Below are 16,654 nucleotides of genomic sequence, written 5' to 3'. Positions count from 1 at the left end.
AAAATCCAACTTAAAAATGTTAAATTAAAATGTTAAACTAAAATGTTGAACAGTTTAATTAGCATGAAGAGGGTTTATATTTTGATTGAAAATAAATTCATATAAAACAGTTTAAGCTATTTTTCAAAACTCAATATTGCCATCAACTTTTTAACAAAGTGAAACAAGACATGGGATGAACATATGATTATATAGTGGTTTTTACACTAACTGTTGTGTTTTAACTTCACTGAATTTTCTGTGTGGATTTTTTAGACTCCCCTGATGTGACTAATGCATTTTTTTTAAAAACTAGCTATGAAACAATTACTATGAAACAATTACTACAGCTTTAATTACATCAACAATTAGATAACTTAATTATTTCAGCAAATCCCAGGAACATGAACCATGTGGCCATTGATTTGTTATAAGCCAGTCACTGGAACAGTGTGCAAATTTGGTTTGCTTGCTTGAATCATCATGTGCATGTGTGGATCTGGTGTGCTTGTGTTGATCACACATAGTATGTTAGCTTGTTAACTTTGAGACTCTTCTAGATCCATATATTTCTTTTACTTATGACAATAATAAGCTTACAAATCATGAACACATCAAACTAAGGATTAAAATATTACATCAGACCAATAAAAAGCATTTATAATTCAGACGTTAGATCTTAAAAAAAGATATGTTTAATCTAAAAAATTAGTCTAATCCAATCCATTTTGTAGTTTACTGAATATGACTACAATCAAAGACTAACCACTGTCATTAAAGAGTTTTTTTTTTATCCATTCTTAAGAAGCAATGCTTTATTTTGCCACACACTTTGTTTCCCAGGTGGAAATTCCCAGCGTGTCACTCGTCAGGTGAAGGAAGCAGAAAGCGAAGCAGAGCAGGTGAAACAGAGTACGGCGACTGCTAAGGAAATGATGGAGAGAGTGGTGTCTGCATGGGATGTGTACAGTAAGAGCCTTTCTTCTCTTGAGGCATGGCTGGCTCAATCTACAGCTGCAGAAACGCAGGTAACATCTGTTGGATTATCCCAAATTTATATATAAAGCAGAAATCCTTAAAGAGTGGCTTTGGATTTACTTTTTAAAATGTTTTTGTTCTAGGGTGTGAGCGAGTGGGCTTCATGTCATGCTCAGTTAAATGAGGTGGGAAACTTCCTTATTGAAATGACAGAAGCTTCGGTTAGAGTCACTTTGGTGAAACAAATCAGCAAAGTCAACCTGCAGTGGGCTGAACGCATGAAAAAGACTGTGTTTGTAAGTTTGCATGCTAATTCTGAGTTCTGTGGCTATTTTGCCAACATTGCCTTATTACAAAATATAGAAAATTTCTTTTGTTTAGTGAAATAATAACATTGAGGATTGATATGAGTTTGTTTGTTTTTAGGAAGTACTTTCAGTACCCAAAGTTGGTTCCTCTTCTATCCAGATGTCAGATTCATTAATACAAGAGGCTAACTTGCTCATGAGACTGCCACTGGAGGTATCTTCAGTCCCTTTGAAGGATATGAGACAAAAACTACAGGTGAGCAGGTTTGAAAAGGTGGATTTCATTAAATATTTGTTACAAAGTTAAAGTATCATTTCCATCTTTGCTCTTTTTGTCAGTCCATGAGAACAAAGCTTGGAGAGGTAGATGTGTCGTCTAACATCCCTTCTGCAGACCTTCAAACACCCCTTAAAGAAAACCTGAAGAAAACTCTCCTAAAGGTTTTTTTGTCTTATACTTTTTTTACACATTTCTTAAAGGTATATCGGATGATTTAGCATTTTTTTAAATGACCCACCCTCTCCACTGTAAAAACAAATGCACATACACAACCCTTTAACCGCTCCCAAGAGGTAACGCCTATTTAACTCATGTGAGAGCATGCATGAGCCCATTTCTCCTCACGCATGCTCTGTTTTAAAGTTGCTGTTGGCATCGCTCATACAAGCTTACTTTCCAAAGGAAGATTTGCAATTTTTCCACTATGTCAAACTCACCCCCGGTCAGTGAAAATGGGGATGAGCCCGTAGGACGACCTTACATAAACATATCACCAGAATGATGGTGTTAGGTCATCGTTTTGATGATCCACCCGGAAAAAGATCATCCTCCACTATACCTTTAACATGGAAGTTAGATAGGAAATGCTAAAGTACTTTCACTTCTTGATCTATTCCACATTTTATCTAGCCTCGTGAGATCATCCTGATCTCGCGAGCTTTCAAGATTTCACTCGCTAATCAGTCTGGAGACTCTCCGTTGAAGAAAATTTGGAGCCGTTCACCAAACGAACGTCCAATCAGCGTTGGCTTTGAGGCGGGTTAAGGTGTGACGCAACGAGAAGCGCAACAGTTCAGTCTAAAGAACATGGCGGCTTCAGCCGATGAAACTAGCGTTAGCGTGGCTATCGAGCAAGTTTTATCGGAATTACAGAGTATTTCTTCACTGAAAGAAGAGCAAAACACTGCTCTGGAGGCTTTTCTCAGAGGAAAAGATGTTTTTGCTCTTTTCCCGACTGGTTTCGGCAAGAGTAGCCTGGCTGTTAGTACGTCATATGCTTCGTTGATCTGATTGGTTTATTTGGCCCGTCTATCACCAACATAGGCCAATCAGCTAACCAGTATTTTCACCCCTTTCCAAAATTACTTCAACCTTCAAGGCAGGTTTCCAGATGGATATGCGGAGCAAATCCATCTGGCGGAGTCGGGTTACATTTTATCACCTTAAAACCACAAACCTGAACGTATTCTGAACACATTTAAAGATAAAGACCAATACAAAGTAGTACATAATGTTTTTGCAGGAGGAAAATTACTTTGTTTTTCTCAAAAATCATAAACAATAAAGCATGATGTGGCTCCTGGAGTCAGTTCTTTTGCTGAGCAAATTTATTGTAGCTCTGATTGTTTTATTTTGCAAAATATGCTATTCCATAATCATTAAACATCAAGAAGACTTAAGCTAAACTTTAAAGTCAACGGGTATAGATTTCTTTAAGGAAGTTTTTTTTTTCTTGCCACTAGAGAATATGTTTCAGGAGATCTTGGTTAGTTTCTCCACCAGAGGTATGGATCTGTGCAGCTCCTCCAGGGTCACCACTGTTGTGCTTTGGCTTCTTTTCTGATTATTGCTCTACTTTCCTGTCCTGTCAGTTTAAATGGGAAGCCATGCCTTGTGTAGATTTAGCTTTGTCGTGTTCATTATCTGATAAAGAACTGATCATTCAGGTGGACGGTTTTAACTGGACATTTGATCCCTTGTGTTTTTTTTATCAGCTTGCTGAAGCCGAAAGGTTGTGTGGGGAACTGCAGAGAGGAGCATCCAAACTTGAAGGATGTGTGGCTGAACTGGATCACTGGAGCACAGAAGCCCTGGACTGTTATGAGCAGCTGATGGAAAAGAAACGCAAAGGAGGGCGCTCTGCATTTGATTCTGCTGCCAAAGTTAGCGACAACAAAATCTAATTTAGAAACACCAACCTTAGTGTTTTGGATTTGTTTAATATATTAATTCCACTGTATCTTTATAGGTGTTAATCTCTCGTGGGATGATGCTAACACAGCAGGTGGTAGCTGAGTGGCAGTGCCTGGAAGACTTTGTTTCTGAGCAACAAAAAGCCTCTTTGCAACATTTAAGTACAGCTGACATGCAGGTCCGGATTGCAGCCACCGTCTCTCAAACTCAAGTAAGTTGAATCCGTTAAACGACACTTGATCAATAAGTTACTGTGGGAAATATGATTAATATCACTTTAATTTTGTTTAGGAGATACTTGAAAAGTTAAGTTCCTGTGGATTCAAGAAGCAAATTGGTGACTTCTGTGAACAGATACAATTGTCTGAAACTCTCCATCCACAAACTGGGTCATATGTTCAGGCCAGAACCAAACAGATTGTTCAGGCCAGAACCAAACAGATTGTTAATGTTAAACGGCAAATTCCAGAACTGGTTCAGGTTCCTGATCAGGGAACAACACGTCCGCAGGTTTCAAAACTCCAGCCATCAAGCACAGAGGAGAGGAAAGGGACTGTATCCCTGGTGGAAATAAAAACCACGCCTGAGCCTGTCATGGTACCATTACGCCAGCATCAGTGTTCTGTTCAAACTGAACGTCCTGCTCTGTCTATACATGCAGCAGGGTCAGTTACAGTGGAAACGAAGCGTGCATCTTATTCACACGGTCAAAGTATCAAACAAAAGTCGGGAACAGCGTCACAACCAAACATCAAACTGGCACCAAGTCAAACCCAGCCACCGCCGATGATCCGCAGTGAGGTTCATTCTAAAGCCCAGTCGATGGCCAGGAGCAGACTGGAGAAGGCCAGGGTTCGCCTGCAGGGACGCATACAGCAAGCTATAAAATTATTCGGTGGCAGAGAGATGACTGAGTCACACATCAAGAAAAAACAGGTAGATGATGGATTGAATTCAACCAATTTTATTTTAATGCATTTAAAAAAAAAAATGTGTTTGAACCTACCTGCTGCTTCTCTTTATAAACCCTGGAAAAGGTTATATCAAATTAAAGCTCTGGGTTTAGGAAACATTCTGAAATATGTGAGATATTTGTGTTCAGCTGTTTGTTTTTCTGTGCAGAAAGCTCTTAACATTCTTCAGCCTGCCATGCTCGAGGAGTTTCTGGGGGCAGTGGAAGCTTTTGGGGCCTTCTGTTCAGGGCCGCAGCTCCAGGACTTGATGCTTCTCTCTGACTCAGTCAGAAACCAGTGGGAGGTATGACAGGAAATGAAAAGAGTACAATAAAAATTCAAAAGATAAACGTTGTTATTGTGCCTAAGATTTAAAATAACAAACTACAAGGTTTTTAAACTCACCATGGATGTTTTAAATTCTAATGTGTGATTCTAATATAGTGTACTGACCTGCTGTGAAATAAAGATAAACATTGTTATTCTGCCTAAGATTTAAAATAACATAATACAAGGTTTTTAAACTCACCTTGGATGTTTTAAATTCTAATGTGTGATTCTAATATAGTGTACTGACCTGCTGTGAAATAAAGATAAACTAACATAATAATGTCGACAAGCCTAAGAGACAATAGTAAGCATCTCCTTTCTTGTTACATTCAGGGTGTGCGCCGGGAAATGGCTGACTTTATTTCCATCCAAAAATGTAAAATCAAAGTAGAGCAGCCATTTTCTGTTGGTATAACTTTTACTAATGCTCTGCATGAAGCTGCTGACCAGACTGACCTCAGTTCCTTGCAGCACGGCCATCAGGTACTAACAGGAATTTAACATTACTGCAGCACCTATTGCTAATTAAAAAGTATTAATAGCTATAGGTTGTTCTCATTTTAAGAGAAGTTTATCTCCTTATTTCTAGGACGTTACCCAGGGGACTGGGTCAATAGAGGAACGTTTTCAAGTCCTTGGAGAACTTTGTGAAACCCTGACACTAGAGAAATCCCCCGACTTGCCAACAGACCCACAGACAGAACCTGACAAAGAGCAGAAAACCCAACTTAGTTTGGCAACATTCCTGCCTAAGAGGTAAGATACTGCTTATCTACAGAAAGAAAAAACAGGCTGAGCAGTGTCCACTGCATTTTGTTGCAACACTTGCAAGTCATGCAAATTGTAAAAAAGACATTTTTATATTTATGCTTCAAAGTTTAGTAAATTTTCTAGGAACAATTATTTTGTAATCCACAGCTTCCTGTTTTCCTGGATTGTGAAAATGAATGACATTCAGACATTTAGCCGCTCTTCAAACTGGAGTAGAATAGCACAGAAATAACTTACTGTCATGATTAAACATGCATTTAAGGCTTGCCAGAATGTTGTGTTTTTAATCAGTTTATTTACAATAAAATATGAGCTTAGTTTATGATTTTCTGCCCATATAAATTTCTAATACAGAAAAAGAGCAAAATTCATACTTTCATGAAATAAATGCTTTCACACAGTTATGTGCTGAGTTATAGAAAGCCGTAATGGGATGTGTCATTTTTTATTTGATATTTTTCTGGTTTGGATCTTGGATTAACTCGTCATTTTTTTTTTATTACTTTGATCCATTTTGATCTAATTTTTTTGCTAACTCCTGTATTTTAACCAATTTCCATGTTTTGGATCCCAGTGATAAAATTCGCTGTTTTGTTTTCCAGACCTTTTCGTTTTCGGATTATAGCTTTACTAACTGATCACAGCTTGAATTCCTTCTCCTGATTGTGTTAGAATAAATTGCTTTTCTTCTTTTTATTTCGGTCTCAATTTTTTTTTAATCAGCTTGTTGTAGATTTTATTAGCTCTCTGTTTTTTAGGTGATCTCTAATTATATCATTCACATTATAGTCCTTTCTTACTGCATATTAACAAATAAGACAAGTGTTGTTTAACCACTTTTAGGTTTACCGATGTAAATTTTGCAGATCTGAGAAAAAATAAATCATTAAGCTTATTGATTTAGATGATGCAAAACATTTTTTTTTTACTTTTATCTTTCTAATCCCTGCTGTCTACAAACTTAATGAAATGTCTGTTGTATTGAGCAGCTCTGACTCCCCCTGGCCTCCTCCTTATGTACATCTCTTATCTCAGCAGGGGACGGCAGCTTGAGGTAAACACCCCACTGAGTCTGGCCGACATGCAGCCGAGCTGCAGTCTCACTCCAGTGCAGAGCCTTGACAGGGCACAACAAGACATCTTGCCCTTAGGCAAGGGAGTGCATGCTCAAAGACTCGATGACGCCCTCCAGCTGCGAGTTCAGGACGTCCCATCAGGGAAGACGGACCACCTGATGCAGAGCCAAGGAGACGGGTGGGAGAAAAAGGAGAAGCCTTCACTACGAGCTGAAGAGCAGCTGCTGCGAGCTCGCCTGCTGCACCTTCCAGAGAGCAATCAGCAAGCACAAAGTCACATACAGGTATGATGAAATAAATTGTTTTCTTTGTGTAATTGATCGATCTCTGTAAGCTTTGAAGCTCTATTTATTTACATGGTTAAGAAGTTTAATGTCAGTATTTTTCATTCTATATACATATAAGATAAAGTAAAACATGTTTTCTTCTAGTAATCATCTAAAAATTTAGTTTTTTTTTGTAGATTAAACTTTCGAATGATGCTTTGCACATCTTATCCATCCTTCTCTTACTGTAAGCGTTAAGTAACCAGAACTGTTTTTTTTTTTTTTGCTTTAAGCTGCATCCAACAGTTAACGGCTTACTTAATAACATAATGATATAACTAATATTATTTGTTTTCACTTTTGTTTTTAATCTCCACGTGTTAAATACAAACAACTGAAAAGTTTTAAGGAATGAACAAATACTATTTTGAAAAATGTTCACTTTTTTAATTCTTTGAAGAGCCTCTATCCTTGTTGTTTTTCTCATTTGTCCTTTACTAGTTGCCGTCTTCAGCCTTGATTGTGATCCTGAGCTTTTATTTAATTATAGCTTATGTTTTATAAAAAAAAATCTAATTTAATTGTATCCAGTTAGGCATTTCCTCTTTATGTGACAACATCCCTATAGCCAGATTTGGCCATTGCTGACTTTAATGGATAGCGAAACAGTGCCATTTATTTTCCTGACGTAGGTGCAGTTTGTTCATTAGAATATCAAAATTGAAGGGAAAAAAAAACAAGGTTTGCACACCACTCTGCTGTTTTACAAACAGAAATAACTTTAAAGATTTTCTCTGTTTTGCGATATGCAAACCTTAAGTTTACGCCCTCAGTTTCGACCTGATGTTTAATTTGTCCTTTCATACAAGGTTTCCTTTGTTACCATTATTATGATCTGGATTTTTTTTTTATAGCAAAGACTTGATCAATAGATTTTCTTTGATGTTATATGTTTTTAGATCAAAAGGCAAGCATCCCAAGTCATTCAATCATTTAAGAGTTTTTCAAGTTTGCCTTATTAAATAAGAATAAACAACAGAAGTTAATTCTTTCCTTTCAGCCAAGAGAGAAACTTGTTCATTCTTATATAAATAATAAGATTTTTGCAGATAGATGGATTCTTTATACACTTTGATTCTAAAGAATTTGTTTCTTAGTCCTGAAGTTTTTATTTTAAATGTTTTTTTAATTTACAATTATAACTTTTTTAACTATAAGCAATTGGTCAGTTTTGATCTTACTGTTTGGTTAGAATGAACTGAACCCAATAGTTTTTTATAAATCTGGGTAAGTTCTAAAGAAATATGCTTTGGTCCGAATTTATGGGAAGACTTTCAATATTTATCCTAATAAAATAAATCTGGTGTACTTTATTTAGTTATATCTTAATTTACATAAATCCGTCCAATAAAAACCCACTCAGTAGTTTCACTGCCCGTGCTTGACCTATGCATGACCCTTTAGCAGACAGTAACAGCAGTCGCACACTGCTCCATCTTTTCCTTGTTGATTCGATGATCTGTTACTATGCTTCTCTCACATCTTCCAGGCAGTTGTTAGGAGTAACACTGTGGAGAGCAAACAGGAGGCAGAATGGACCGTCATCCCAGAACCAGCTGTCCTAACACAGATGGAGCCCCCTCCTAAAGAGGATCCACAAGGAAGGCAAGGATTAAGTAGTTTGTATTCTCCGATCAGTTTTGGGGAGTTACAGTACTAGATGCAAAATATAGATCTAGATTAATGAGGAGTTTTGGAGTACGTCTCTGTCATCTCTCATGTGTTCAGTCATTTAGCTTTAAGAGAATTTCTGCTCTCACATTTATTCATACAGCTTAAACCTTTTTAGATTTTGTCAGGTTACAATAAAATACTGTAGGATACTTTATTGTATTTCAATGTGATAGACATAACGGCATAACTGCCAATTACGGGGGGGGGGGGGAATCTGCCTCCATTTATTCCCATACACCGACATAAAATCCTGGACACCAGATAAACCAGGAATAAGAGGAGGGATTAAGTTATGAAAATATGTAATCCAAGGTTTAAATATCTCACAGAGAACTGTACTGCATGCATTAACCCTGTAATGCCAAATGTAGCATATTTGATACATACGGTTTCTGAAATGTTTTGCGTCTGACACCTTTTGCATAATTTAATGGTAAAAACTTTGCTTAAAATCCTATTGTACACAATCAGATATACCTGATAACAGAGGGCAGAAGACTACACAAAAAATAATCTTGACTTATCGCATAGTAATAAATTATTAATATCAAAAACGTATTTCTGTTTTTACTTTTTACATATTTTGGTAAAAGTCCAAATAAGGACTTCAAACCAAAAAAAGTAATTTTCTGTTTTGTTTTATTCTTGGATCGGGCTTTAAAGGGTTAATAGCCCTCCATCTAAACTCACAATAAAGAGACCATTTATTAGATAGGCAGATGGAGATCACAGTGGTAGCTTTGGAGGAGCTGCAGAGATGCAGAGTTCTAATGGGAGAATGAATAAGAAAACCCATCAGAGCATGCAAGAGATTTCAAATTAATAAGAAGGTTCACAAAAGCCATGTAAATGCAAACAGAGCTATATTATTATATTGATATTTACATAAAATCATATTTATGTGTTGGAATGATGTTGAATAGGTATGAATACTTTTAGAAACTGCTGCATGTGCTGTGTTCCCTGTGTTGGTCGCCAGCAGAGTCAATCAGTGCTGCAGAAATACCTTGCATTATAGGCCATTTTAGATGTAGTACAGCAAGCTTCTTTCCATAAAAGTGAGGAGCCTATATAATTAAAATTACTCAGTAGAACAAGAACTGTTTTAACATAATGAGAAAATTGAAGTTATTTATGACCCAGCCTCCCAAGTTTCAGTAACCGAACTTTACTGAACCTTTATAAAGGAACAATCCAAAAAGTACCAACTTGTGGTCAGCATGACCCTAAAGACTGGCAGCGAATGCCTTTTCGACTCCCACAGGCTCACTGTGTCCTTGCTGCCATCAGTGGGAGTTGGGATGGCTGAAGGACTTTGCCCTGCTGGACTGGAGCTTTAAAGGCTGTGACATATTGTTGCTTACATTACACATACGATCAAGTTTATAGAATCAAAAACTTTCACTCGATTTGGAGATGCTTTCCAGAGACATAACTGTCTTTTACATGTGAACATGTTTGTCTTTGTTTGGGTTTATGGCTAAAATGTAAAATTAGCAGATTTACCCTGAATGACCGTAGAGAACAAAAGATATTCTTTCTTTTTTAGTATCAATTAAAACTCTAAATTTCTGTTTCAGTTTTGCATGATACAAACGAATCAAACATAATAAAATAGTTACTCAGAGACTTTTTGTAAAACTTGTTTGATCTAACTATGTTTAGTGAAAAATAGGAATTTTCTATTCTTTATAAAATAGTTTAACTCTGTGATTAACACAATGCATTATTAAAATGTGGCTTTTTTATGATCGCTGGTGCAGAAAAATAGAGCCTCTGAAAAAAGCCTCTTACCTGATGGAGTCTGCAGACAATTGGAGGACAATAACAGCACATAAACTGGATCAGATCGTCAGGCGCTCTGTGGACGTCTCCTCTTTAGTGTTGGTTGAATCCACAGTGTTTTCAGAGCTTAAGGTAAACTAACATTTTAAACCAGTTCTGATTAAAATATGCAAATATTAGCATTAATCCTTGATGTGTGTCCTAGGAGATTGACGAAACACTGAAGGAGGAAATGGGAAAGCTGTCAAAGCGGGGGTCATCGCAGCCATCCCTCTGCCAGCCACTTCTCAGTGATTTTTCTCATCTGGAGCAGCTCAGACAGCAGCTGGAGGAGGTTCAGTCCACTATACGGGACCTGGATAACTTCCTGGCCACCCTGAAAAACATCAAGGCTGAGAACCCAACCCTGATGGCGAACTGGGACCCCAATAAAGAAGGGGAAAGACTATCTGGACAGTCAACAATGGCGAGACTGAAGCATGCTACGGAGAAATCTCATATTATTGACGATAGTTTAAAGGCAATGGGGATGACTCTGACCATGGATGGTACTTCTGTTACATGTCAGGTGTTGGTAGACCTTGTGTTTGAGCAGATGACATCCAGAAGGAAAGAAATCCAAAACAGAGAGGATATGGGTCTCAAAGATACATGGAGAAATGATTCAGCAAAGCAAGACCAGGGCCAGTCTGCTACAAGTGTTAAAGAAGAAGAAGAATCAATGTTGGAGGTCAAAAGGATGAAACAGGAAGGAGACGATAAATCAGAAATGCAAAAGCTTCAAGGAGACAAAGTTCAGGTTTGGGGATCCGAAGAGGGTTTCTCAAAAAACAAAGACCAGAGGCAAAGAACCACCAACAGTCAGGCTGGGAGAGATGAAAATGATCATGAGAGTTTGGTTCAGAGAAAATCTGCGTTATTAGATGTGCTGAGAGAGACCAAGGCAACAGCAGAGAGGCTGGAGCTAATGGAAGCCTCAATACCTGCTCTGCAGCAGAGGTACAACACTCAGCTGGTTCTGTCAACACATTTCTGACCTACTAAATAAATACAAATGTTGTGTGATAAAATCTGTGTTCAAACAATAATCTGGACTATTGTATTAAATAAATAGAGCTGCAATGAACATAAAAAAGTGAGTAGCCTCTTACATCCACTGAATTTTCTCCGTAGGACGCGTGCTTTGACAGAGCTGGAAAGCCGTCTTGCCAACCTCGGCTCTGAGGTACAGTATATACGTGATGCTTTTTCAAAACCAGGAATTGCAGAGGAGAACCAGAGCAGTGAATCCGAGGGTCTCTGGAAGGAGACGATGAAAGCCACATCAGAACGGTAAAAATAAAGTCACGTTTAGCTGTGACATTTCTGTCGATGTGTTTTATTGATGCGTTTTTGTTTGGATCTACACACAGGTTGGAGCAGACTGTTTTCCTGACAGAGCTGCTGAGGAAATTTCAGAGCATGCACAGTGAGCTTAGTGGCACTCTGCAGAGGGCTGAGACAACCATAGGTGAACAAGCATCCTACATAGGAAGAGACTACCTGCAGAGGCTAAACTCTAAGGTACAGCAGGATGTTTAGCTTTATGCATACACTACCTTGCAAAGCATGTATACCTCTAGCACTTCACTTCTATATCCCAAAATACAATTCATGCAACCAATTACTTATCAAAGTCCCCTTATTAGTAAAAAAAAAAAAGTCAACCTCTGTGTGATCTGAGGAAGGTTCAAAGGTAAAATCTGTGTGTGTTTCTGAAGGTTAAGGAAACTAAAGAAGAGTTGAATGGTCTTGGGGATGACATAGAGGAGGTCCGCTGTATCTCTAGACAATTTCAGTCTCTCCTGTGTCAGATCCCAGGCTGCAACGCTGCTCCATTTGAGAGGGAAGCAGATGCACTCATGGATCGCTGGCTGGATGTAAGTTCAACCAGTTTGCAGACATATTGATATATTTCGCTGTTCTTTCTGTGTTTTGAAGGGTGACAAAGGATGATGCAATTAAGAATTAAAAAAAAAAGCAGATTAGGGTCCATAATGCTCAGGACGCGGATCTCAGCTACAAGCATCGTTATTAGGATGACCCTTCACCTCCTTAGGCTAAATGCTAATGCTGTGTTTTTGTATTTAAATTGTAAAAACATCTAAGTCTGTATAAGAGGAGAAACTACAGCCTAAATGGTCTTAGAATTATTTCTAATCTTTATTAAAATTTGTACTAATATTATATTTCATTCTTAATTCTATAACTGACATGTTATTGAAAAATAATTATTTTCAGTTATCTGAAAGAACCGATTCCCACCTTGAAAACTTCCATCTTTGTTTGACCATATGGGATGGACTCCTGCAGATGGGGGAAGAAGTGGAGAGTTGGACCAAAAGTAGAATAGCTGTGCTTTCTCAGTGTCCATCTTTCCAAACTGAGGACGACTTAAAGAGATTGCAGGTAAAACTGAGCCCATCTGTGTGCTAGAATATGAACTGATGTTGATTCTGATTCCCCAGCTTACTTTTTGAAAGACGTTAACTTCTTTTACTCTGGCTGCAGAATGAGATTATGACCCAAGAGGAGAGTGCAGAGCGTTTCCACCAAAGAGTTGCTGAGATTCAGTCGCTGCTTCAAAGCGCAGAGACTCCTCTGGAGCTGCAGGTAGCTTTTGGGGCTGAAATGGATGAATGGATGTAAAAATGTTCTGGTAGCATTTCAAATTATATTTCTTTTAGACATTCTGCTTTATATTTTTATGACACATTTGTGCCTTTATAATCATATTTAGGCACATCACTTTTAACCCTTACATCGTATCTATTTAAATTAATACATTTTATTTAATAAAGTGACTTTTTGAATTAATAATTCCTGATATAATATTTTTTTAGTAATATTATTTATCAATCTGAAATATGTGGAGCATATTTTGCTGTAGAAAATACTATGAGAGATTTTATTTGTCTGTTTTTAAGGTGGCTGAGACTCAGATGAATAAGAAAATAGAGCAAGTGAAGGAGCTTTTTTTGGAAAGTATGGAGGTGTATAACCAGATGGTGGCCACTATGGGACAAATTTCTGAAAGGATGACAGAATCGCTCAGCTCCCTCCAGAGGATTCAGGACTCCCTCCACAATCTCTCTGGTCATGATGTTGAGACGGTGCTGGGGAAACTTAAGGTAGCTGAATGTCGGCTGCAAACATGCTTAGCTTATTTTATGCTTTTTGAAACGTTCACCTCAAAAACCCCTTTGCAGACATGTTTTCAGTTTGATGGTTAAGATCTATAGACGGAGCTCAACAGCAGTGGTTTGATTGATAAATGGCAGCTAGTAGCAACTAAATATATCTCGTTTTATAAAGTTCTCAAAATTACCATTATTTATATTCAGTTACTAAAGTTGCCAATACTAATTATATATATATATATATATATATATATATATATATATATATATATATATATATATATACATATACATATATATATCCAAAATACTCTTTGACCAATTTAGACCCTTTTAGTTTTGAGCCTTTAACTTTTTCTCATAAGCTGTTTATTCATTAGTGAATGTGTCTACATAGATATAGGATCTCAGTCTTTATTTTAAGGGCAGGTTTTCTTATTTTCTCTCTCAATCTCTGCCCCATCCCTCCGTAATCATGTCCCTGTGCGCAAATTTTATATCCTATGTGCAGATATATTCCTCTCTGGTTTTCTTTCAGCCCTTTTCACTTCCTTTACATTCCTTGTACCTTATGAGTCGTGTATCATCATTTTACCTGATATTTTGAGTCTATCCGTGGTTAAAAAAAGTGCATGAAAAAATATCATAAAGGCTTACCATGACATCAAGGGAGAGTTTTAACCAGAGATTTGGCTGAAATTGGCCAAATCATCTCACAACATTTCAGTGTTTTAAAATGTTAATCTCTAACATCTTTCCCTGCAGGAATTATGTCGGCAGCTCCACACTGAAGAGGAACAGGTGCAGAGTTTGCTGGAGGATGTGCAGGTTCTGGCCTCCATAGCCACACCTGAGAGCCTCCAGAGTCTGTCTGTCAGTGGGATTAAGCTGGAAGAGAAGATCAAAAACACTCACCAGCTTTTCTCTGAAGTGGAGGAGCAGACTGAGAGGAATATAAAACATCTGGACAGGTAACTTCATATTTCCATTCATCTGTAGTCACTAAAATTCATACATTTCATGAGGATCTAACATTATATTTGGATTCTTGTAATTTCTTGTAATTTTTGTCTGAATTTATTAAAATGTCACAGGCCTTAAAACATTTTTTAAGCTTTTATGTATATTACAAAATCAGAAAACAGTTAGCCTTGAGGCTCTCTTTGATTTTAAACAAACGTTGAACAGTCTGACATGAAAACAGGATAAACAAGACAGAGCCTCTGCAAGTTCAGCTTGTTTTGGGAGTGGCAAAGTGTCACTCACTTTAATCTCTTTAATCATCTGTATTTTTTCATATATTGTGCAATCTGTGCATTAAGCCTGAGATCTTTGTACGCTTTACATATACTGCAGGCTGCGTATGGAGAAGGAGCAGCTGGAAAAGTGGCTTCACACAGCTGAGGAAAAGGCACGGAAGGTGAAGGATCGTTCACTTCTGCAAGAGGAAATTCTTCATGAAAGGTAAAATGCTCTGAAGTTTTTAAGGCTCACATCAAACGTATTTCAGTTATAACTTATCAATATTATTCATTAAAACTGTTATTTTTTCATTCAAATGTGCCATGTAGTTCATAATACTGCCTTAAGTTTCAGGAATTTAACAAAAAATATGTATTTTTTAGTATATTTTGTTTAAATAAATCTGCAATCTGGATGATTTTTATTCCAATTTAAATAGATATTCAACTTAAGATAGATCCACTTTGGCATAAATCCCTTTTTTATACACAAAATGTTTATTGTTATTTGATAAAACATTTTGTAATGATCAGATATACTAACACTATTAGAAAAAATGTTGGTGTAGATATACATTAACTAAATTCAGAACTTTCATTAATCATTAAGCAGATGTAATAAACAGAATATGAATCAGTTAATAGATTTTTTTAAATCCTTTTTGCTCATCTTTGATTTTAAGAAACTCCCACAGGACAAAGTCGCCAACTTCCACCTGGTCACACTAAGAGTTAATTTCACTGTGACTCTTCTCTCTGTGATTTGCAGGGGGAGGACAGAGCTTATAGCTAAGCTTGTATCATCTTTAAGAAGCAGCAACCTTCCTCAGTCTTTGCTTCTGGATCAGAGCAGTGAACTGCTAGAACGATACCACAACCTTCTCACAAACATCGGAAGTGGCTTACAAGAGGCGACCACCTCGGTGACAAATGATTTGGAAATATTTCAGGGTTTGGTCAAATCCATTCAGTCGTGGCTTGAAGATCTGAGACAGAGTGTGGACTTTCCTCTCGCTGATGCTTGTGAAATAAGGACTTCAGCAGAGCAGAGTCTTCATTGTGCTCTGGTAGGAACATTTTCCACATTGGGAAACACAAACTTTCTTAAAATATTTGAAATCCAGAACTATATGATAGGTTTGTGTCATTTAGCGTGAAGTTAAAGTGGAGGATGTTCTATTTCTGGGTGGATCATCAAAATAAATGGTCCTCCTAATTGTGAATCATTCTGGTGATATGTTTACGTAAGGCCGTCCTATGTGCTCACCCCTCTTTTCACTTACCGGTGGCAAGTCTGATATAGTGGAAAATTCTTCTTTTGGACAGTAATCTTGTATGAGCTTGCACGAGCAGAAATGGGCCCGTGCATGCTCTTGCACGTGTTTAATAGGCGTTCCTTCTCAGGATGGAGTACAGGGTTGTGTATGTGTATTTTTTTTTAAGTGGAGAGGGTGGGTCTTTTCAAAAATTTGAGAAAATCCTCCACTCTACCTTTAACATCAATAAAATTTTTTTACTATTAATTTTTTTACTATTATGTATAAACTAAACAACCAGTAAAAGGAAATTATAACTTACATGCATTTTTATTTTATTTTTTGCATTTTTAACTAATAACAACCTCTTCTGGTACCACTTGAATTCAGCCACTAATGCAACAAGCATTAAAGGCATACTATGCAACATTTTTCAGTTAATTAATGTGTTCCATAACGTTTTGGATGATTAAATGAGTCATTTCAGGTTGAACAAAGGTATTCTCGGCCGCCCTGGTGGTCTGTGGGGGAAATACCGCACTTGCAATTGCAGGAGCCCTCGGCCCACAGGCTCAGAAGTCTCGCGAGAGTCGGTCTTGCTTTA

The 16,654-nt window shown here is 37.4% G+C and overlaps 1 protein-coding gene across 1 annotated transcript in view; it reads left to right on the top strand.

Moving 5' to 3' along the window:
* The window catches only part of LOC107094544 (nesprin-2-like), a 98,910-nt gene that overhangs the window by 11,071 nt on the left and 71,185 nt on the right, over positions 1 to 16,654 (top strand). Inside the window, 23 exon segments of the mRNA XM_015390229.1 lie at positions 823 to 1,007; positions 1,101 to 1,253; positions 1,384 to 1,521; positions 1,605 to 1,706; positions 3,261 to 3,428; positions 3,515 to 3,670; positions 3,751 to 4,395; positions 4,582 to 4,716; positions 5,076 to 5,225; positions 5,332 to 5,498; positions 6,549 to 6,873; positions 8,405 to 8,520; positions 10,353 to 10,506; positions 10,580 to 11,373; positions 11,548 to 11,706; positions 11,787 to 11,937; positions 12,135 to 12,293; positions 12,655 to 12,822; positions 12,925 to 13,026; positions 13,341 to 13,544; positions 14,319 to 14,524; positions 14,910 to 15,017; positions 15,564 to 15,861. Coding sequence (XP_015245715.1) covers positions 823 to 1,007; positions 1,101 to 1,253; positions 1,384 to 1,521; positions 1,605 to 1,706; positions 3,261 to 3,428; positions 3,515 to 3,670; positions 3,751 to 4,395; positions 4,582 to 4,716; positions 5,076 to 5,225; positions 5,332 to 5,498; positions 6,549 to 6,873; positions 8,405 to 8,520; positions 10,353 to 10,506; positions 10,580 to 11,373; positions 11,548 to 11,706; positions 11,787 to 11,937; positions 12,135 to 12,293; positions 12,655 to 12,822; positions 12,925 to 13,026; positions 13,341 to 13,544; positions 14,319 to 14,524; positions 14,910 to 15,017; positions 15,564 to 15,861 — 4,943 coding nt within the window.

This window comes from Cyprinodon variegatus, unplaced genomic scaffold (assembly GCF_000732505.1).
Source record: "Cyprinodon variegatus isolate N-32 unplaced genomic scaffold, C_variegatus-1.0 Scaffold489, whole genome shotgun sequence".
NCBI lineage: Eukaryota > Metazoa > Chordata > Actinopteri > Cyprinodontiformes > Cyprinodontidae > Cyprinodon > Cyprinodon variegatus.
This window is presented reverse-complemented; position numbering and strand designations above follow the sequence as displayed.